General features: G+C 39.8%; 1 protein-coding gene across 5 annotated transcripts in view; it reads right to left on the reverse strand.

Annotated features, from left to right (window-relative positions):
* LOC136864205 (vezatin) overlaps positions 1-24,074 on the reverse strand; it is a 305,967-nt gene that overhangs the window by 57,194 nt on the left and 224,699 nt on the right. For all 5 annotated transcript variants that reach the window (XM_067140895.2, XM_067140894.2, XM_067140896.2 and 2 more), the window contains 2 exons: positions 21,827-22,099; positions 21,449-21,734 (listed from right to left, as the gene is read on the reverse strand). In XM_067140895.2, the coding sequence (XP_066996996.2) occupies positions 21,449-21,734; positions 21,827-22,099 (559 nt within the window). The remainder of the gene's footprint in view (positions 1-21,448; positions 21,735-21,826; positions 22,100-24,074) is intronic.

Genomic DNA, 24,074 nt, shown 5'->3' on the forward strand with positions numbered 1-24,074 from the left:
CGAACATCGAAGGCTTGTCATCACCGAAACAACAATTGCTATACGAACTTTGCCAAGAACAGAAATGCGATGTTTTATGCATTCAGGAAACTCATAAAGATAACCATCAGATTCGACCATATATACCAGGTCTGAAGTTAGTTGCAGAAATACCACACCCTAAACATGGTAGCGCCGTTTTTGTCAAACCAGAGATCCAAGTTGAGAGCGTCCACTGTACAATCAACCACAACATCGAGATAATCTCCCTAGAACTCAGCAATTGTGTAATCACCTCCGTCTATAAGCCTCCTTCAGAAAGATTCTCCTTTGCCCCACCTAAAAATTTCTATTCAGAGAAGACATCTGTGGTAATAGGAGATTTCAATAGTCATAGCCACGTGTGGGGATACACACATGAAGATGAAAATGGTGAAGCTGTTCTTTCCTGGGCTGAAAGTAACCACCTCTCTCTCATCCATGACAGCAAACTACCTCCATCCTTCAATTGTGGAAGATGGCAACGAGGATTTAACCCAGACCTCCTTTTCGTAAGTGAGAGTATAGCACAACACTGTCAGAAATCTGTGTGCTCACCGATCCCCAAAACACAACATAGACCAATAATGTGTCAGCTACTTCCTGTAATTAGACCTCAAGAAACTCGCTTCAGGCGACGATACAACTTTAGAAAGGCTAATTGGTCTAAGTTTTCCGAAATGCTGGATGAGAAAGTTCGGACTATCCCAGCTGTACCTGAAGAATATGAACGTTTTGTTGATGTTGTGAATCTATGCTCTCGGACATGTATCCCAAGAGGCTGTAGGACTAACTATCTCCAAGGGGTAACTGCAGAGACAGCAGTATTACTAGATGAATATTACAAATCATACAACGAAAACCCATTTAGTGAGGAAACCTCCAACGTTGCAACACGTATCCTCTCTTCAATCTCTGAGGCAAAGAGAGACCAATGGGAGAAACTGATGGCAGAGTGTGATATGAGTAGGAGCAGCCAAGAGGCTTGGAGATTGCTACAGCGCCTAAATAATGACCGTTCTCGAACAAGTACACATGCAAATGTCAAAGCTGATGAAATTGCACACCAGCTCATTGAAAATGGTAAAACTACTAGAACCATCAAGACTAGTAAGAAGACATTTGAGAGAAAACCTGATCAAGAATCCAGCATTCTATATCAACCTTTCACTCAGGCTGAGTTTGATTATGCATTGAGCAAAACCAAGAATGGTAAAGCTGCTGGCCTTGACGATATAAGAGTTGAGCAAATTAAGAACTTTGGTCCAGCCACAAAGCACTGGCTAATCGAGCTGATGAACAACTGCATCCAATCATGCAAGATCCCGAAATTATGGAGGAAAGCCAGAGTTATAGCTATTCGCAAGCCAGGTAAGGACTCAAATGATCCAAAGAGTTATCGGCCTATCTCGCTCCTTTGTCATCTGTACAAGATCCTTGAAAGACTCATACTCCATAGGCTAACGGAGAAGTTAGAGGCAATCTTCATACCGCAGCAAGCTGGATTCAGAACTGGGAAGAGCTGTACATCTCAAGTGTTGAAGCTAACGCAGCATATCGAAGATGGTTTCGAAAGGAAACAGATCACTGGAGCTGTATTTGTCGACCTTACAGCTGCATATGATACCGTCAACCATAGACGACTCCTTATGAAACTATATAATGCAACTAATGACTACCAGCTTACCTGCTTCGTTAGGAATCTCCTTGAAAATAGAAGATTTTTTGTTGAATTTCAGGGGAAAAGAAGCAGGTGGAGATCACAGAGGAATGGATTACCTCAGGGAAGTGTACTCTCTCCATCATTGTTCAACATCTACACCAATGACCAGCCGCTACCCGAAGGAACACAGAGCTTTATCTATGCAGATGACTGTGCCATTACCACTCAAGACACCTGCTTTGACGCTATTGAGGAGAAATTATCTAATGCACTTTCAGTGCTGTCTACTTACTACAAGGAGAATCAGCTGAGACCGAACCCCAATAAAACCCAGACTTGTGCCTTCCACCTCAAAAATAAAATGGCAAACAGAACTCTCAAAATCACTTGGGAAGGAACCACATTAGAACATTGCAGCACACCAAAATATCTTGGAGTTACCCTTGATCGTGCTCTAACTTACCAGAAACATTGCTCGAACACCAAGCAAAAAGTGGCTGCCAGAAACAATATTATAAGGAAGATAACAGGTACTACCTGGGGGGCACATCCCAATACTGTGAGAACCTCTTCCATTGCTCTATGTTACTCTGCAGCGGAATATGCATCACCAATATGGTACAAGTCAAGTCATGCCAGGAAGGTAGATGTTGCTCTAAACGATACCTGTCGCATCATTACCGGCTGTCTAAAACCAACTCCGTTGAACAAATTGTATAGTCTTGCTGGTATTGCCCCTCCTGATATCCGTCGAGAGGTTGCAGCAAAAAACGAGAGGAAAAAGGCGGAAACTTCTGAAGCTCACCCTCTGTATGGATACAGGCCAGTTACTCCAAGACTCAAATCAAGGAAAAGTTTCCTCAGAACAACAGAGGCTCTTAATGGGACACCTCAGCAATCCCGAACTGCTATGTGGCGCGCAAGCTGCACTCGCTCCGAAGAATGGTTGACACCAAGTGAAGAATTACCACCTGGTCACATGGAGAAATGGAGTACCTGGAGATCACTGAACAGATTAAGGGCAGGCGTGACTAGATGTAAAAGCAACCTGCAGAAGTGGGGTTTCAACATCGAGTCATCATTGTGTGAGTGTGGTGCAATCCAGACGACGTCTCATTTGTTGCAGTGTAGTAAGTGCCCTAAAACATGCACACTACAAGATCTACTTCAGGCAACAGAAAATGCACTGGATGTCGCCAATTTCTGGTCAAAAGTAGTATAGACCTTTGTTTTTTGATAAGATTGACTTTGTATATAATGTATTTAATTCAGTAAGAGTATATATGTATATGTATTTATAGTATTAATGCTTCTGATACGAATAAATAAATAAATACTGTGTGAGTTGGCTATACGGTTAGGGTCATGTAGTTGCTGACTCACATTTGGGAGATAGTGGGTGTGAACCCCATTGCCAGCAACCCTAAAGACGGCTTTCTGCGGTTTCCCATCTTCACACCAGGTAAATGCCGGGGGATGTACCTTATTTAAGCTACAGTCTCTTCCTTTCCAGTACCATCCTTTCCTATCTTGTAGTAACCATGAGACCTATCTGTGTCGCTGCAACATATAACAAAAAAACAAAAAACAAAAAAAAGCAAAACAAAAAACAAAAAAAACCCACATTTGATCAACCAGCAGCGAGAGTTTGAAAATCCTGCGCAATTCTACGAGTATACACCAGATGGTGAGGCGTAACTAAGTTAACTATTGCCTCTGCCATTACAGTTTTGTGCTCAGTATGTTCTGTGTTGTTCTATTGTCAGAACATATATTCAGACAGCATCATGGAAGGAGAAAGTAACAAAAGGAATAGAGTGGTATTAACAATAAAGGAAAAAATTGATATATGTCATGGATTTGAGTGTGGTGAAAGCCCAAATGAATTAATGAATAAGTATGGTATCAGATGACATACATAAGTAGAAAGAAAAATTGCTGAAATTCCATTCAACCACAGAACCAACCAAGGCCATCACTGGAAGCCATATTCCAAAGAAACCTAGGATGGAGAAATTTGGGATTCTGTATGAATGGTTTAGTACTATGCCAGTTTCATTGTCGTGCTGATTCCAAGGTGGGAGGAGCAAGTAAGTCTGTCCCTGGCTGTGAGCGATATCTCTCAATTATTAGCCCTGTCTGCTTGTCCATGCAAACAACCAGTTAGGAGTGCAAGGCCAGCCCTTCTCTCTGTCATCACTCTGTCCTCTCACCGGAGGTCTCCCAATGGCACTAGAAAGACCTGGAGGATAAACTTGGATCATTCCGTGTTGAGAGAACTCTGAAGGCTTCTTTTGGGAATATCTCAAGGAGCTGGCCTCCCTATTTAAGGTGGACCAGAGAAGCTCAGGCAGTCAGTCAGTGGGCAATGATGTATGTGTGTACTGATGAATAGTATGAGTCAGTTGGGCAGTGCAGTCAGTGCTGTAAAGTGAGTGTTCTGTCTGTGAAGCTGAGAATGTCATTCTGTTATGTTCTGTCTGTCATCAAGGAGTTGAGTCTCTAATTGCATACTATAAATTTCATAATGTTTCCGTATTGTCACTGTAAAGCTTATAAGAGAGTTCACTGGAGTCCCACCTTACAATACAAACATCAATTTAATTAAAATGAATTAGTACATGTTTCATCCTTATATCATGGACATCATCAGCTGGAGCTTAAATACCATTTAAAACTAAAAGATAAAGGTATCACATAACAAGAAATGGATAAAATATAAAGTCCTTGTTGTCTAAAAGTTTTTTGTTGATTGTAAAATAAGACACCAACTTGGGCTGTTGTTAAAATGAATCCTGTTGATTTAGACATTATAATACTATATTATGGGTTTGGAGAATCTTGACTTGTGCTGTGTGGAACGTTGTGTGAAATCATAATTGATTTTAATTAAATTGATGTTTGCATTGTAAGGTGGGATTTCTGTGAACTCTTACAAGTTGAGTCTCTCGTGTCCAGCTGCTGTGAAATGACTGTTGTGTCTCTCGTGTATACTGTGACGGTTTGACGAGGGATAGGCAAGGGGCAATCAACGAAGACTGATGCGAGTATACGACAAATGGATGAGTGCTGGTGACCATTGGGATGGGCAGTGCACAACATACAGAATTGCGAGACTGTGTTATGCACATGCTGTGAACTGTGTGGCTACGTTAGTGTACACCAAGCATAACTGTGGAACTGTATTAATGAATATATGACAGAAGTGTTAGTTTGTAAGTGATAGAGAGAACAACCAGTGTGACTGAGTTAGCGTGATTAGAGAGAGCACAAACATGTGTACTTTTGTGTCTGTGTAGTGTGTAAGAATTAGCAGTAAATAAATCTTAGTTGTAGAATTTAATGCTACAAGTTGTGTGTTTATCTATCAACCCCTGCACCGTTACAACTTGTGCCGGAAGCAGGATGAACTGGTAGCATACTTCGTAGTTTGTAGAAATCTCTAGTGAGTAGAAAAGTGGATGGTGAAAACATCCAGGCTCTTCTCTATAAGCTCTGTGAACTTAACAGTGAAATTAAGAATGAATTGAAATCTAGGCAAGACAAACTTAAGGAACTTAAGCATGTATTTAAATCTAACCAGCACCAACTTATTCGTTGACTAAAATTGAGCCAGGAAAAATGTAAGTGCAACCAGAAATCAGAACTTCGTGAACTCAAGAGCAGGCAGCAGAAGTTAGAACAGGAAGTGTTCTCTCTTGAAACCAAGTTGAAGAGTGACGTTGTGCAGGACGTTAACGAACTGAATGAAAAGCGGTCTGAAGCAATACCCGAGGTTGTGGAATTTGGAATTTGAGACCTGAGGGACGAAGCGAGTGTCCTGTGTGGAGCGATGGTCATACAGACCCCTATTAAACCCACCAACAGTGATGACAGCTTCAGCATTGTGAAGATGAAACCACCTCGTTATGACAGGACCACTTCCTGGAGAATGTTCCACACCCAGTTCAAGACAGTCTGCGACCACCAGGGTTGGACATCGGGGGGGATCTGGACACCTGATGGCTGGATTACATGGACAGATGACTGAGGTACTACACAGCCTCCAGCCGGGTGCCACCTATGAGGGGACTGTGGGAGTGCTCAATGGCACTATGGTGACCACCAGATGACAGCTGCCTACCATGTCTAGCTACGGGAGAGGCCCCAACACACTGATGAAACACCATGGGAATTTGCCACAGGTCACGTGTATAGCCCGCATGGCTCTTGAAGGGCCACCCCAGGATCACATCTAGCAAAAGGCGGCTGATAACTTCATCGATGGGTTCTCCTTTGCCAAGATCTGTCATGGGTTGAAGTTTGGCAGGGAGCATACCTTCAAGGGGGCTCTGACGATTACCCTGAGGATGGAGGCACTGATGGTAATGGCACAGATGGAAGGACCCCACAAGGAGACAGCATGCTGGTGGAGCCCAAACCAACAATCACTGAACAAGGACCCTACAAGTTCAGGATACTCATCCCAGCATGAAGATGCATGCCGGAACGAACACTGAATACAACACCATGGGATCAGAAGATAACCCAGCAGGACAGAACTTGAAGTGTGTGAGCCAGGCATGTGCATCGTGCCAGTGGACGACGAAGCCACACGGGCCTCAGAAGCAGACAGAGATGTGGATCACCAGGATCAACAACATCATCCACCAAACCCAGCAAATCCCCAATGGGAAGATGAAGGCCAGTGAACTGTATCGTATGGTGCCATATTGTGGAGCAGGAGGAGACAATATGGTGGCTTGGCCGCCATGCTGATTCCAAGATGGGAGGAGCAAGTAACTATGTCCCCGACTGCGAGCAATGTCTCAGAGTTATTACCCCTGCCTGTTCGCCTGCGCAGGTAGCCAGTCAGGAGTGCAAGGCCAGCCCTTCTCTGTCATTGTTCTGTCCTCTCACTTGAGGTCTCCTGACAACACTAGCAAGACCAGGAAGATAAACCCAGGTCATTCTTTGCCGAGAGAACTCTGGAGATTTCTATCAGGAAGTATCTCGAGGAGACAGCCTCCTTATTTAAGGTGAACCGGACAAGCTCAGGAAGTCAGCAAGTAGTCTGTTTGTGTACTGGCAGTGAGTGTGAGTCAGTTGAGCAGTACAGCAGAGCAGAGCAGTGAGTGCAGCCAGTGCTGTGAAGCGAGTATTCTGTCCGTGGAACTTAGTCTGTTTTTCTGTTCTATCTGGCACCGAGGAGTTGAATCGCTCGTGTTCAGCTGCTGTGAAGTGACTGTTGTGTGTGTGGTGCAGGGTGGGAGTGTTTGACGACGGATAGGCAAGGGACTGTGTTTTTTTTTAAAGAATTAGTTTTACGTCGCACCAACATAGATAGGTCTTCTGGCGACGATAGAACAGGAAAGGGTTAGGGGTGGGAAGGAATCGGCCGTGTCCTTAATTACGATACAGCCTCAGCATTTGCCTGGTATGAAAATGGGAAATCACAGAAAATAATCTTCAGGGCTGCCGACAGTGGGGTTCAAACCCACTATCTCCCAGATGCAAGCTCACAGCTTCATGCCCCTAACCACAAGGCCATCTCGCCCAGTGCAAGGGACTGTAAACTGTTTTGAGTGTACGACCAATGAACAAGTGCCAGTGGCGGTTCTGATGGACAGTGTATGATGTACAGAATTATGAGACTGTTATGCAGAAGCTGTGAACAGTGTTAGTTTGCAGTGAGAGTAACTGTGGAACTGTATTAGAATATAAGCGACATTAGTGGAAGACTGTACAATGTGTACGTGTCTGTAAGTGACAGAAAGAACAACTGGTGCAAATGAGTTAGTAAGAGTAGAGAGAGTGCAAACTGGTGTACTTGTGTGTCTATGCAGTGTGCAAGTATTAGAAGTAAATAAATCTTAGTAGTAGAATTTAATACTACCATTTGTTGCGACCACATTACAGTATTAAAGAGTCAGAGGGAGCACCTACTCTGAACACATGATTATTTAATTATTTATTTATTTATTTATTTATTTGGAAGTACACAGGTTTAGCATCCAATTCAGTACCTTCTTAACATTCATTATCAATCTATATCTATGAAGGTTTCTACTGCTAACGTTGATGATTTCATGGCCCATACTTGTAGACATGATATCGGCTTTTGGGCTTAAGCTGTGTCAAGAAACCAAGGTGAAACTCTTTACTTTCGCCGAGAACTTTGCTCCGTGTCTACAGAAGAAAATCTTGACTGTTTGTTTTTAACGTTGGAGCTGCAGTGGTAAGCTCATTCGTCACCAGGTGGCTCGCTGTATGCTGGCACAGTGCTCCAACAGCTGACGACAACATTAAGCTCCAATTAAGTTGTTCATCACACCATGTGTGCGTGAGGAGTAACAGAGAGGACATCAGACGAATCAGGGACGAATGTGGTAGAAGAAATAAATAGAAACTAATAAAATAAAGTGCAACAAAAGACACCAGGATAGAACAGAGCTGAAGAATGAAAAGAAAGTATGAGGAGAAAACGAGAGGATGATGCAAGATGGTGTGAAAGGGGGTGGGGAGGGCATAACACGTGTACACACATTATGAAAGTATGACATTAACATGTAACAAATAGCTTGGAATAAACTAACTGGTGATGATGAACATAGGAATTTGGAAAACACCGAAACAAAATAACAATATAGGAAGTACATTGAAGAGAACTACCTACGTAAATTCTTAATACAGTTAAAAAAAAATTAGGGGAACATGTTTTGTAATGTCTGGTATGTGAACGTTAATTTGGTAGATTGGGCTCCAACGGTCGTACAGCATACCTTGAGACCTTAGCTATTCAGGGTATGTCAATCTGAAGTTATACTCCATCTGTAGGCATAGCAATGCATTAAACTGTCAGGTGACCCCTCGAAAAAAAGTGAGGCCGATACTGTATATCTTGCTGCAAATACAGGGAATTTTGTACACTGCAGGGTTTAAGAGTGGGGATAATTTGCCTTTGCTTTTACCTACACTGTGAAAAATTCTAGTGACGGTGCCAAACATGGTTTTTATATTGTGTTTGCAGAGGACCTTTGCAATTCTGTCTGTGGTATTGCGAATTTAAGGCAAGTAGGCAGTTCCTTCACTTCTTCCTTTTTGTGAGCTTTGCTTAGTTGTCCCTCTGGGATGCAGGGCTCCTATGAATCTGTACATCATTGTAACCATTAACCACTTGACGTACTTTGACGGATCTCTCCGTCCTGGCTCTCGACTGCACTCCGTTACAAAGACGGATCTCTCCGCCCGCGCAGAGTGTTTATTTCCGGACCCGCTCCATGCCAGTTTCCTTTGTGAAAGGATTTGATATCGGTGAGGTAACCTCTTGACAGATGGAAGGACTGTTTTATTCCACTGATGTATTCGATAAACACTTCTGTGCAGTTATTCCATGGATAGAATAACCTGTATCTTAGCAACCTCATCGTAAGTGAAATCATGGCTGCCTCCAAGTTGAGTGACAAAGCGATTATAAGGGAATTTTTAGAAGAGAGTGACATTGATATAGAAATAAGCGAGAATTTAAGTGGAAGTGAAAGTAGTTCGTGTGACAGTGATGTGAGCGTTGATATGGGTGAACAAAGTGCTGTTTTCCTGCCAAATGTGTCAATTTTAGGCCTACATCTGATGCCACACCAATGGTTTCTAATCATATTTTACACGATAGGGAATGGAACTGGGAGTACGTAAGTAATACTCCAGAGTATCATTCATGCATTGCAACTGGTGAAATAAATAGTGCTGTTCAAACAAAGGCACCTAGGACAATGCCCGAACGAACTGCAAGTTGTGAATGAATTTCAAACAGCAGAATTTTGTGAACATCTAACCAAAGAAACAAATGCTTATGCAAGTAAATGTCTTGTATCAGCTGCCGAGGATATAAATATGAAAACAAACACTGGTTTCCTGTATCTGTGGAAGAAATGAAGGCCAGATTACCTTGAAGTCGTAAAATATGATGGCAAAAAGAAGTTCAGACCCAATCTTGTTGTTGACTACAACTGTGGAATGGGTGGTGTTGATTCCCATGACCAGAGACTCACATCATTCCCCTTGATTAGGGAGTATGTAAAAGGATACAAAAAAATATACTTCTACATGCTAGACATGGCACTTCTGAATTCCAGCATCATTCATCGCCTTCTCAACCCTGACAAGAAGTGAATAGGCTTTACCAGCTTCTGGATCAATTTGGCCGAACAGCTGTTGGAAAGTGTGACCTTGCCTAACTATCCAAAATGAGGATGCCCAAGCCCTGGGGATACACCACTGAGACTTCAGGGGAGACACTGGGGACACTTTCCAACCAAAATACCCCCAACAACGAAGATGATTATCCCATCACGGAGATGCAAAGTCTGTGTGACATGGGGTCTGAGGAAGGAATCTTCATCTGAATGCCCCCAGTGGGTGCTGCACGTAGATGACTGTTTTACAATCTATCATACACATAAGGACTTCACAAGTACATCTGACATCTCTCATTAGGTTGCTGTAAAGCATGCTTTTTCAGTGTTGGTAATAATATCATGTAAAGTAATGAAAATAAATGGTAGAGCAAGGCATAAATAAGTTCAATTAAATGGTATGTGAATGGGTTAACACTGAACGTGATTGAGTGTATCCATCTCCTCCTGGATATTTGATGGCTCATAAATTTGTGTCGCTCTCGTGGTGTGTCGTGAGAATGCCCTGTTTTTGTGCTGGATGGTAATGAGAATCTGCACGGAGGTAGCAATTTGTGTGAGTAGGCTTACGATAGACTGTATGTCCTAAGTAGCCGTCTGGTTTCTTACTAGAACATCCAAGATAGGAAGGCATCCATCCGATTCCATCTTCATAACAAATTTAATTGAAGGATGGTGCTGATTTAAATGGTTTAAAAATACATGAAGTTTCTCAGGACCTTCTGTCCATACCACAAATGTGTCTTCAACATACCTCCCCGAATCATAGGTTTGATGGGCACCAAAGCAATAGCCTTTCTCTCAAAATGCTCCATAAAGATATTAGCAACTACTGGCGAGAGCGGACTTCCCACAGCCACTCCATCTGTCTGTTCATAAAATTGCCACTTAAGAGGTAATTACTTCCATTGAGGTAGCCATCCACAAACTACCAACGGATGAGGCCAAGGAAGTACAACAGAAATGTGTGAGACTTGCAAGGTCTGCCGCTGTACTCGCGCTTACTTTAACTAGAGGCGAGAGGAGAGCTCTGAAGGAACTTAAAGATGACCCTGAACTGACCATTCTCTCAGCTGATAAGGATAATGAAACTGTGCTAATGGACACTGACGAGTATAAGAACAAGATTTCAGCTATATTGTCAGAGCCTGTTTACAGACTGAGCTCACGTGACCCTACCACCCGTGTGTCCAACACCACTGTGAAGCTCTTAAGGCAATCCTCAATTTTGAAAGAGGAGGCTAAATATCTGACTCTGGGGGACACAGTGCCACCTAGATTATATGGACTTCCTAAAATCCATAAGACGACGTTCCCCTCAGACCAATTGTTACTGCAAAAGGTTCTCCTATGTATGCTTTGGCTAAATACCTAACCAAGTTACTTCAGCCGTGTATAGGACGTACTGATTCATACTTTAGGGACACTCTGTATTTCGTCAATAAGTTGTCAACCGTCACCCTTCAACCCAATGCACTTCTGGCGAATTTTGATGTGGAATCCTTGTTCACTAAAGTGCCAATTAACTCGGTCATGTCTCTCACTGAGCATCTGTTCTGTGAGGACATTACTAAGCTATTTCACCACTGCATGACTTGAGGCTATTTCTTGTGGGGTGGGCAATTTTACGAACAGACAGATTGGGTGGCTATGGGAAGTCCACTCTTGCTGGTAGTGGCTAATTTCTTTATAGAGTATTTTGAGAGGGAAGCTATTGCTTTGGTGCTCGTCAAACCTATGATTTGGGGGAGGTACGTTGATGACACATTTGTTGTATGGACAGAAGGTCCTGAGAAACTTCATGTATTTTTAAACCATTTAAATCAGCAACATCCTTCAATTAAATTCATTATGGAAATGGGGTCGGACAGATGCACCTGACGGTTTCTTAGGACATACCATCTATCATAAGCCTACTCACACAAATCGTTACCTATATGCAGATTCTCACCATCAAACAGCACAAAAACAGGGCAATCTTACAACACTCACCACGAGAGCAACACAAATTTGTGAGCCATCATATACTTCGAGGAAGATGGACATACTCAAAGTCACGTTACAACGAAGTACAGATTCGTAAAGCCCTGCATTACAGAGGGACAACTAAGCAAAGCTCACAGAAAGAAGAAGTGAAGGGAACTGCCAACCTGCCTTACATTCACAATACCACAGACAAAATTGCCCAGATCCTCCGCAAGCACAATATAAAATCCCTGTTCATCACCATCACTAAAAATGTTCAAAGTTTAGATAAAAGCGAAGACAAATTGTCTCCATTATTACATCCTGAGGTGTACAAAATTCCCTGTACTTGCAGCAAGGAATACACTGGCCAAACATGCCTGTCTATTGGGACATGCATCAAGGAACACCAAAGAAATATCCATCTCAACCATCCAGACAAGTCAGCAATAGCTAAGCACGCCCTATCGTCGGGTAATGATGTCGTGTTCCAAGATGTTCGAGCTCTTACCCACACTAAACACTACAGGTCTAGGATTATATGGGAAGCTGTGGAAATACATAAAAATCCTAACAATTTCAATAGGGACAATGGCTATCAATTAAGTAATACGTGGTTGGTACCCATTAAGGTGTTACGTAGGTAGTTTTCTTCCCTGCCCATTCTACATTGTTATTTGGTTTCGGTGTTCTCCAAATTTGTACGTTTATCATCACCAGTTGGTTCATTCCAAGCTATGTGTTAATGTCATACTTTTATAATGAGTGTAAACCTGTTATGCCCCCCCCCCCCAACACCATCTCACATCATACTCTGGTTTTCTCCGTGTACTTTCTTTTCATTCTTCAGCTCTGTTCTATCGTGGTGTCTTTCGCTGCATTTTATTTTATTAGTTTCTATTTATTTCTTTGATCACATTCGTCCCTGATTCATCTGATGTCCTTTCTGTTACTCCCCCCCCCCTCTCTCTCTCTCTCTGTGTGTGTGTGTGTGTCTGTCTGTTAGGTCATCAGCCCAGAGACTGGTTGAATCCTCAAATAGCACCATCAAAGGTTATGTGGTTATAAGGAAACCCCAAAAACCAATAGGAGCACCAAAATGAGGCGTACTAGGCAAGATGAGGAGTGAGATCGTTTGCCATTGCTTTCCTCACTGGGTCAGAAAGTACTATCGCAGCACGACTGACCCTATGAGCAGCACCTTTCATAACACTCAGATGCACTAGTCATGCTCTGAATGTCATTACTCAGCACTACCCATATCCCAGCAACTTCCATATTGTCACAGCCATGGATGTTGACTGGGACTTCGGTGGAAGCTACACTTTACTCTGGCCTGTGCCAAGAGATGGATGCAAAAGTATTGTATCCATCAAGAAATGACGGCAGGCAGACACTGCGTGATGAACGTCTTAATTGGAGCTTAATGTTGTCGTCAGCTCCCGCTTGGAGCGCTGTGCCAGCATACAGCGAGCCACCTGGTGACGAATGAGTGTACCACTGCAGCTCCAATGGTAAAACAATCTTAAATTCAAACCCTCATTACTATACAAGACTTCCTCAGGAACAGTCAAGTTCTTTGAAAGACACGGAGCCAAGTTCTCAGCAAAACTTCAAGAGTTTCACCTTGGTGGTTTTTTTTTTTTTTTTTTTTTATTTTTTTATATACGGCTTAAGCCCAAAAGCCATGTCCATGTCTATGAAGTTAAATTTTAACAAAAACAAAGTTAAAAATCAACAAAAAACAAAATTTGTATTAACATTATGTATAATACCACTTACAATTTGAAAGATATGAAATGACACGATATTACAAACAAAAAAATAAAACAGACAAACTTAAAACACATATGTGTATACTGGGAAATATGAATACCAGAAAGAAAGAATTATCAAAAGTTACAAATTGTGAAGGCAGGCTTTTAGTTTCTTATTATTCTTTATCCGATTGAGTGAATATACAACTTCTTTTGTTACAGTGTTATAAAGCATTGTCATTTTTACAAAAGGTGAATTTGACTGATGCAAAGTTTTTGAACTTTGAACGTGAAATAATTGGTGCCAACATGATCTTATTTTCAGAACATGGAATGAAATACGGTTTAACAGGTCCAAAGAACAAATCCTCCTATTTCTTAGCATTTGTATAGAAATTAAGGACTGCCTGCTTTTCAATGAATGAAACTGAAATATATTCCTCAATAACTGGATCGATGTGTCGAAAGGAAAAAGAATATTAAAAGTTTTGAAATAAAGATAATGTAGGAACTTGTTTCGTATAATTTCAATAGCATTCACTTGTTGCTTTGCAAATGGACTCCAAATTATTGCAGAATATTCCAATATGCTCCTTACTACAGTAACATTAAAACCCTATCCAGTTTTGCCATGCGTATATGATAGGCTGAGGCTTCAAATTCCTTCCTCCTGGTAAAAATCATGTATGTACATTTGCTAATATTCAAAGACAAATTATTAATATCACACCAAGAAATGACCTCATCAATGTACTTTTGCAATTCATCTAATATATTTGTAAAGTTTCAAATCATCTGCAAAAAGTAAACAGAATGGCAAATATTGCCTGGTTCATCATTAATTAGAATTAAAAACAAAAGAGGTCCAAGATTAAGACCTTGCAGTGCCCCAGAAGGACCGATATAATTATCTGAAATTTCACTGTTAAAAGAAACTAATTGCTGTCAATTTCTTAAATATGAAATATGAATATGATATTTATACATTTTTGTACCTAAAATTCTATGGTCAACTTTATCGAATACTTGTTTGAAATGCATATAAATAACATCAATCCTTCAATTGGTAACAATGGTCTCCTACAAATTTTGAGTATAGCCCAAAAGATTTGTGATAACTGATCTGTTGGGTACAAATCCATGTTGAAATTCAGATAATAAGTTTGAGTGGTGTCTTTAAAAGTAGAAAAGATCACAATATGAAGATATAGTTGGAATTCAAGAGGACAAATTGGGGCAAATATTCTTTTATAGCAAGGGGAGTTAGGGATTGGAATAACTTACCAAGGGAGATGTTCAATAAATTTCCAATTTCTTTGCAATCATTTAAGAAAAGGCTAGGAAAACAACAGATAGGGAATCAGCCACCTGGGCGACTGCAATCGCTTAAGTGCGGCCAGTATCCAGTATTCGGGAGATAGTAGGTTCGAACCGCACTGTCGGCAGCCCTGAAAATAGTTTTCCGTGGTTTCCCATTTTCACACCAGGCAAATGCTGGGGCTGTACCTTAATTAAGGCCACGGCCGCTTCCTTCCCACTCCTAGTCCTTTCCTGTCCCATCGTTGCCATAAGACCTATCTGTGTCGGTGCGACGTAAAGCAACTAGCAAAAAAATAAATGCAGATCAGTAGTGATTGATTGATTTATTGATTGATAATGCAATCATAATATGGTCATAAATCTTATTGTGCAATATATGTTAGTATGCCTTAACTATGGTGTTTATAATGCACACGGGATGATCATTAGATATCATTACAAACTGCCTGTCTTAAAAATGTGTGTAATTTTAGCCATTTTTTATTACTCAGAAAAGGATGAAGTGCAAATAGAAAGATTAAAAATGAAAGTTAATTGATTAGCCAATAAATCAGCTCAAGACCTAATTATATATCGTGGTATGCCATAAGGACCACTTAATCTTTTCCCATTAAGGGCCTTTGTTACCTTTTCAACAGATCTCACTAACATGTAATATCTCAACAGAGGTAAATAGGGGAATGTCATACAAAGCCAAATTATCTGATATGTAATTAAAATATGATCTGACATAAACTGACAAAAAATATCAAGCAAAACCACAAACAACATTACCACCCTCATAGCCCTCACCATTGTACTCAAACGTATTTCCTCCTGATCACGTTAATCGCTAACTTTTAATGTGCCTCCACAAATGTGTTATATCACATTTTAAATTAACCTCTAGTTCATTGATATAATCTCGATACACTGAATTTATTTTAATTTAATTTTAATATGGAGAAGGGAAAAGAACTGTGCGAGATAAATTGAACCAACATAGATTTATGCCTCAAGCTGATGGATTGGAATCCGGGCTAGCCATAAGATACAACAACTAGAATTATGCCTTTTCAGAGAGTTGGTTGTAAATGGTGAAAATAAAATCATTGGACCTTGAAGTACGAAGCAGAATATGTTCACAAGTTAAAAGAAATAGTAAAAGAGGAAATAGTGAAGGAGCACAACGTAACACCAGAACAAATATACATACCAATGAAACGGGCTTACTGTGTCACCGTTTACCAAACAAGACTCTTGCATCGTGTAAAACTGCTGTGTTCTGATATCTGATAAAAAGAAAAGGCGATTCTGACAACACCAATGCAGTTGGTAGATCAGAAATGCAGGATATTGGATATGGCAATTCCAAGGAGGAGAGACTGGCTTGAAGACAAATATCAAGCCAGGACATTCCAATAAATTTACCAAAGAACACAATAAAGCTATTCTGGAGGCCAACAGACCATCTTCTTGGCAAGTATTCTAAGGCATAACATCATTCTCCCCATACATGGGTTTGTAACCATTTCCATTGTGTTAGGATACACTGTTACTGAAATGTTAAAAAGGAGGTTTTAACTGCAAAACATCAAGAAGCACATGTTGTCTTCACTCCTTCTCTGTACATTTTATTTAATTAAGAATTCCTGTGATTCTTTAAATCAATTTTTGTGTTTAATAAATATATGAATTATTCTCTTTTTTCTTTCTTTCTTTCTTTTTTTTTTTTGCAATTTATTTTATCTCACACCAACATAGACAGGTCTTATGGCAATGATGGGTGGGGAAAGAGGTAGGGCTGGGAAGGAAGCAACTGTGGCATACCATTAACAGAATGGTGCAAAAAAGGGAAACCATGGAAAAGCATCTTAATGGCAGCGAACAGTGTGCAGACATGCCAACTTTCAAAAGTAAAAATTCAGGAGAAATTTGGCTGCGAATTGGAATGTATTATGACATCACTGATGGCAGAATATGTACTTATTCATTAAAATTGAATACAACTGTATTTGGCCTACATACAGTATATTTATGTTTCATTATTTATATGTCAATACTAAATAGGGATGTATCACGCAAAACTCGTCCGCTAGGCAGCGTAATGGTAATACCGGGTATGCGCTTTCCGCTGTTCGATTGTTTTACATGAGACTTATATGGAGTATTCCTACATTTGTGATCATCGAAACGAAACTTTTGCTTTAAATGCATTAAAATGGAGTTACCATATTCTGCTAATGTTTTTTACAAGACGGGAAATGGTATAGGTGTAATGACAATTGCGGATTTGGAAGCAGAATTGAAGAAAAGGAGCGAAAAAATATCCGGAAAAATGCAAGAGTTGATTGAAAGGTAAGGAATAAATGCAGCAACTCCTTCTTATAGCGTTTTAGTTAAGACTGAATTCTTAAAGTACAAATAGCATTTCGAAAACATTCCTAATACGGTATTTTTCTTTTCTTTGCAGGTTATAGGCGTACATAAGGCACGACATTGGTGGGACAGCAGTGCCTCGGGCTACATCCAGTACGACTGAACTTCATTTCCTTGCAGCGCACAAGTTTCAGGATCTTGTTTCGGACCATAAGACAAATATAAAGATTTCAAATTTGGAACTAATGAATTATTTCCTGTTCAGGAAGCCTGAAATTGATGGGGCTCCAGTGTCAAATTATAGGTCACTGTGTGATTCAGGGTACTGTATCGCACACAGTGTTATGGCTGTTTTCCTACTTCTATGTTTTCTTGCTCTCGGAGTTATTTCCAAGGTACCGGTGCCACACCATAAAAATATCGATGGTACAGCGTTCTCCTTAAGTCTTTGTCTTTCGCCTAAAATTATTGAAATAGGTCATATTAACTTTTCAGAATGTCACTACCTTATTCTAAAATTATTTCTTAATTAGTACTAATTAGCTTACTTACAATTTTCAGTAATTACATAATCTTCAACTGTAAAAGGTTTCGAGCAGACTTTGATATTAGGAGTCACATTTTTATTTCGTAGGTCCTGCCTACGAAACGAACAACATGCAACCACTTTTTACGGAAAGGATCCTGCTTAAGAAATTGATGGTATGAATACGGTCGACCTTGATTTTGGGACATTGGGACACAGCAATAGTCAGGCCTCACAATTTTCTTGTTGTCTTTGTTGTCGTAACGATATATTAAATCTTTAACTTCATCATTTAACTAGGTAACTTCCATTAAAAAACACATACAAACAAATGACGATCGACAAGCGCATACCGGGTACTACACGTGAGACATCTATCGGTAGTGTTTCAGTACATCCCTATACTGGACATACGTGAACTTTAGGAACATGTGACTTCTCATCCTTAACGTGCTGGGCACCATATGACTAACCCTTGTTCAACACACCCATAGCCGACTGAGCCCTCTTCAGAAACTCTGAACTAAATTTTTGCTCAAAGCACTTGCCTTGCTCAACTGATTTAAAAGTTTCTCCAAAGTTTGTTCAGACAGCACGGCTCTGAAGTGAGTTTTTGTCTTTGTGACTCTGCTAAAAATCCTTTCACACTCTACATTGCAATGTGGAACTGATAAAATACCAAGCACACGTTAGAGAGTCTGTCATATTTAAGTATACCATCAGCTGATTTCATTTGACCTACCAATGCCCACTGAACATCAATTCTCCCTTTTGCTAGGTCTGCTCTTCGAGCTTAAAGTTACAGAACTGGGACTGCAGAAATTCAGTTTCTTTATCTAAATGTTTTGTTTCACTAGTCAGAATGTTAGGGAACTTGTTAATGAAAAATATAAGTCTAGAAAATGATGCCTTACTTATAGCAGAAATATTTGCAACTTCTGCATTCATTAAAACTTCATCTTTGAACAGAAATTTGTGTACCATGTAGTCACACAATGAAGAGAAACACTTCCTAACAGACTTAAAGAATACGTAATCTACATCAAAGAGAGAGGAGCTTTTAATAATGTGTGGTTTCACAAACCTTGCGATCACATTCTTCAATCGTTCCTCCAAGACTGACCTCAGTAAGTGGATTCTCAAAGATAGCCATAAAACTTGAGAGAAAAAGGCAAAGTAAAGATTTATGTAAATTTCATGAAAGGAACATGAAGTTGTTCTTCACATGACAAAGCCTGGCTCTTAATGTCATCATCACTAGTTTCATATTTAGTTTTTTGGGTGTAACTGATGACTGGGTTTTCCTTTTAACTGAGGAGTTCATTTTTTTTTTTTTTTTTTTTGCTAGTTGTTTTACGTCGTACCGACACAGACAGGTCTTATGGCGATGATGGGAGAGGGGAGGTCAAGGAATGGGAAGGAAGCAGCCGTGGCCTTAATTAAAGTACAGCACCAGTATTTGCCTGGTGTGAAAGTGGGAAACCACAGATAACCATTTTCAGGGCTGCCGACAATGGGGTTCGAACCCACTATCTCCAGGATGCGAGCTCACAGCTGCGTGCACTGAGGAGTTCAGACAAACAAGACATCTGCACTTAGATGTGCATATAAATTTTGTAAGTCTTCAAAATTCCCATCTGAGAATCCTTAATTACAATTTCACTCCTGAATAAAGTAACCAAAGGGTCCCATTGCAGCAGAATCCTATCTAAACACCTTCTTAATAACCATCAAGTAGGCACATTTCAGAATTTTGCTGATCTCTGTGTTGTGTAAAGTTTGAAATTCTCTGAACTTTTCTTTCCTCTTTGCACTCCTTTTCAGATAATAAAATATATCAATTATACTTTGAAATACATTTACAGGCAAACACACCGCACCTTTCTCTGCAGCCTACGATGATTATGTTACTAATTTTCCGCTTCAAACATCCAGACACACCATTCTTTAATCCCACCATTACTGGAACATTATCAACACCAAGAGCTAGGCAGCTTTTTAATGGAATGCAGAATTTCTGAAAAGTTGAGAGCAAATGTTTGGCAATGTTAGTTCCAGTAGCATCCCCTTCTAAATTAGGCACTGAGAGTAGACAACTGTGAATTTCATTGAGTTCAGGCCTGAAAATGTTACAACAATAGGATATATTTTGAATTTGCTTTCCTTTTTTTTTTTTTTTTTTGCTGCAATTAGTAGCAACAGTAAATGCATTCACCTGCAAATGTGATACAATTTTCTCTCATTCTTCCATGCACATTTCTGTAATGATACCCGCGTTTTTTGTTCCAGCACACCCATATCATTTAGCAACTTCTGAATCACTAAACATTTTGCAAAACATTGCCCCCGCTTGCTTGGCACAATTTACAGGCAGCTTATGTTCTATGATAAATGGCATAAATAAAGCCTCAGCATTCGTCACAGGATTTACATCTTGATTTTTACATGAAAAGCTCAGTTTCTAGTTTCTTTCTACATACTGGACACTCTCCTTATGTTTCTTCGTTTGCACGTTTGAGCATATCGCACTTCCCGCCACGCTGAACTAAAAAATTACACCTACATATAGTACAAAATGTGATCTTTGTTCCCTTCCTGGTCTGACTCAGAGAAACTCTTCCCTATAAGTGCTTTTAAACACTGTATCATAATATTCTTTTGACCAAAATGTCAAAAACGAAATACGACAAACAAACAACCAAGAAGCACTATTATGCGACGTAACACGATCACTGATGCAGGTCCTGCCCCGGGTAGATGTCTATGGCATGCCACTTGTGAGGTTACGTTACTTGCTTGTGACTTCTACTTCCTATTATCAAGCTATTCGACTGTATTATAGACCAAAGAAGAGCACATGGCTGGCCAATGTAGCAGGCCACCTGTCACATACTGCCCTCCAGTTGTGCTTATTAGAACTCCTATTGACCAGACATACTCAGCCATATATTGATAGAACGTGGAAACACGTGGGAGTTTAAAATAATACAAAAATTCCCAAAACACGTGTCAAAATTGGGGGATCGGTCCCAGCAATCAGGAGAAACAATGAAAAATCGGGAGTTTCCCAGCTTCAATCGAGAGAGTTGGTACATCTGAGTGCAGTTCGAAACCAGTATCTCCCCTAACAGCTAAGTGACCAAAAATGCATACCCAACTCAATTGGTTTTCTTTAACGAGTTCCTATAAACTCTCCTAACCTTTTTCAATACAAGAAAATTTCCTCTTCTCTATTGTGATAGTGTATGTCCAGTATTTTCACAGGCTATTTTTCAGTTTCTTTGGATATACATCTTTTTTGTCATTACACATAAGCTTTCATTCCTGACATTACTAGACAACCTCTGCAATGCTAATACTATGTAAAAAGAAAGAGGGTAGATTCTTCCATATTAATGTTCATTTCACTGGATCCATGAGAGAGAGAGAGAGAGAGAGAGAGAGAGAGACACACACACACACACACACACACACACACACACGCACGCACGCACGCACGCACGCGCACACACACACACACACACCTGCCCTATGTTACAGTTAAGCATGATGACGTGAACCATAGTTAAAACCACCTCATTATCAGTACCTTCCATGGGAATAAAACAAGCCGATATAATTTTAGGCTTGCTCCATATCAATGAGATACATTGGATGATATTTAATTCACCTTGAGTTCTTGTACAGTCAGCTCTTCTTCATTTCCAAAATTATCGATAGGTGGAAGTCCCAAAGTTTCTTGATCCAAGCATGCCAAATAGTGACCAGTATTATCCAACTGACCATTTAGAGGGCAGTGAATTAGCAGATCTAGAGTAGCTCTCTTTAAGGCACTTGCACCTGCTAGTATAGCACATACAATGCCCTTCCGCAGACCAGGCATGCTCTGCCACCGTTTGGCCATACATGGAAGTCTTGAACTTTCGAGGCGTGACACAGCACTTCCAGTTTTGGCCCTGTGTGAAACAAAGTGTTATAATACTTTCACTAATGAAATAATATAATAAACATATTCTAGTACGAACGTATTAAGACATTTGAAACTTACAGCATGAAGCCACGGAGAACTAATTCATTTTCTTGAATATATTTTAATGACTTCTTCAAGATGAAGAATAATTTCTGCAATGCCCCACTCAAAGATTTTTGTTCAGATAGTCTCTTTTTACTCTTGTAGTTCTTTGTCCAATCCCAAAAAGTGAATAATATTACTGATGAAATAGCAGTCATGGGTAAAACAGCTGAACCCCACATGTTATAACAGCACCACGATAGGCTTCCAACTGAATATTTCATGGCATCTGTAAAGAATGGTCTAATCCTGTAAGTAAAAATGAATTTGTGTAAGAAGTGCACAACAAGAATTCACCTTGTAGTTCAGTTTGTACAAGTTAAATATAAGAGAAAAATCTTAAAAATAAATAAATAAATTAATTAATGGAAAAGGAATCATACTCTTATCAAAATATAACACTAACATATTACATTTTTAATTCTGTAATGAGAAATCCTTGATTTAATTTATACATTATGTCACTCTCACAAAAACTTCAATCCATAGGAGTTTCCATTCTATTCTATCCTCTAAAACTCAAGAAATAAAATGAATGCTTCAACAGCAACGATGATGATGATGATGATGATGATGATGATGATGATGATGATGATGATGATGATGATATTATTCACTACAAACCACATCCACTGCTATTACTCCTTACAGATGTGACAGTGTCAGAAATTTTCCCAGAAAACTTTCCTTTAAGGGGATCATGTAGTCATCGGATCCACACTTCATTCAGTTTTACATGCTGTGTGTACATTTGTGATTCTCCCTTCCTAATTATCACAGGCCAATTAATTGTGGACCACACAAAATGCAGGTTCTTTTATCTAAGAAATAATTTTGACTGACTAAGTCTTACCCTGGGTACCAGTACACAAAAAACTAACTTCACCAGAGCAGCTGTATTTTAACATGTCTCTGAATATATCCTAACTGACATAGGTAATGAGAGTAGTAACTTCAGTTTTTTTGGTTTGTATTTTTTAAAACAGAAGAAAGTGCAACCAACCTCAAAAATATCAGGAAAAAGTTCACACAAATTATCAGGCAAACCAAGAGACAATCACAGAAAGATCTAATCAACTCAATAGAAGAAAATTACCACAAAACCAATTCCAGAGACTTTTGGAAGACAAGTACAAAAATTTGCCCCTCCCACATTAATGTTGAAAAGTGAGGATGGAAAAAGACACACAATGACAAGGAAAATGCTGAAATCATGGCAAAAGCATTCATTAAACTTTTGAATTGTGAAGAACCCCAGGAACGTTTAGCAATAAATACAGACACGCCCATCAAAACCCCGCCTGAACTCATAAACTCCCCAACAATCCAAGAGGTGGAAACAGCACTCAGAGAGTTGAAAAATTATAAGGCATGCGGAGAAGACCAAGTTTTCACAGAAATGTGGAAATATGCCAGTGATACAGTTCGAACATCCCTAAACAGGGTCCTAACAAAAATTTGGATAACAGAAAAGTTTCCCGAACATTGGACCACAGCCACAATCCACCCACTCTACAAAAAAGAAGATAAAAGCAATCCAGATAATTACAGAGGTATCTCTCTCTTAGACTGCACATACAAAATTTTCTCCAGAATCCTATACAGGAGGATCAAAGAGCAACTAAAGGAAGAATTAGGTGAATACCGAGGAGGCTTCAGACCTTGGAGAAGCTGTGCAGAACAAATCATCACTTTAAAATTAGCCATAGGATATTACAAGAAGCAAAACAAACCTCTTGCAATAACCTTTGTGGACTTTACAAAAGCTTACGACTGAATCCATGTTGAAAATGTTAAGAAATTTTGGGCTCCATCCAAAATTAATCAAACTGATAGAACTCACCTTAACCAACACTAAATCAAAAGTAAACTTCAAAGGGGAATTCTCTGAGCCATTCATAATAAAAACAGGCTTAAGACAAGGAGATTGCTTGTCACCACTGCTGTTCAACTGTGCCTTGGAATATATAATGAGGGAATGGTACAAGATTAACACAAAGATATCCGAATTGGAAGACCCAAAGACAACATTAGTTTAAATTGCCTAGGATTTGCCGATGGCCTTGCTCTCTTGTCCAACAATATTCAGGAAACCAGACAACAAGTTATATCACTACAGGAAATAGCACAGAAAATTGGTCTTGGAATATCTTTTGAAAAGACAGTAATCATGTTTACTAACCCACCACTCATAAACAAAATTGCCATAGGAAACCAAGAAATC

Source organism: Anabrus simplex, chromosome 2, assembly GCF_040414725.1.
Source record: "Anabrus simplex isolate iqAnaSimp1 chromosome 2, ASM4041472v1, whole genome shotgun sequence".
In the NCBI taxonomy this organism is placed as follows: domain Eukaryota; kingdom Metazoa; phylum Arthropoda; class Insecta; order Orthoptera; family Tettigoniidae; genus Anabrus; species Anabrus simplex.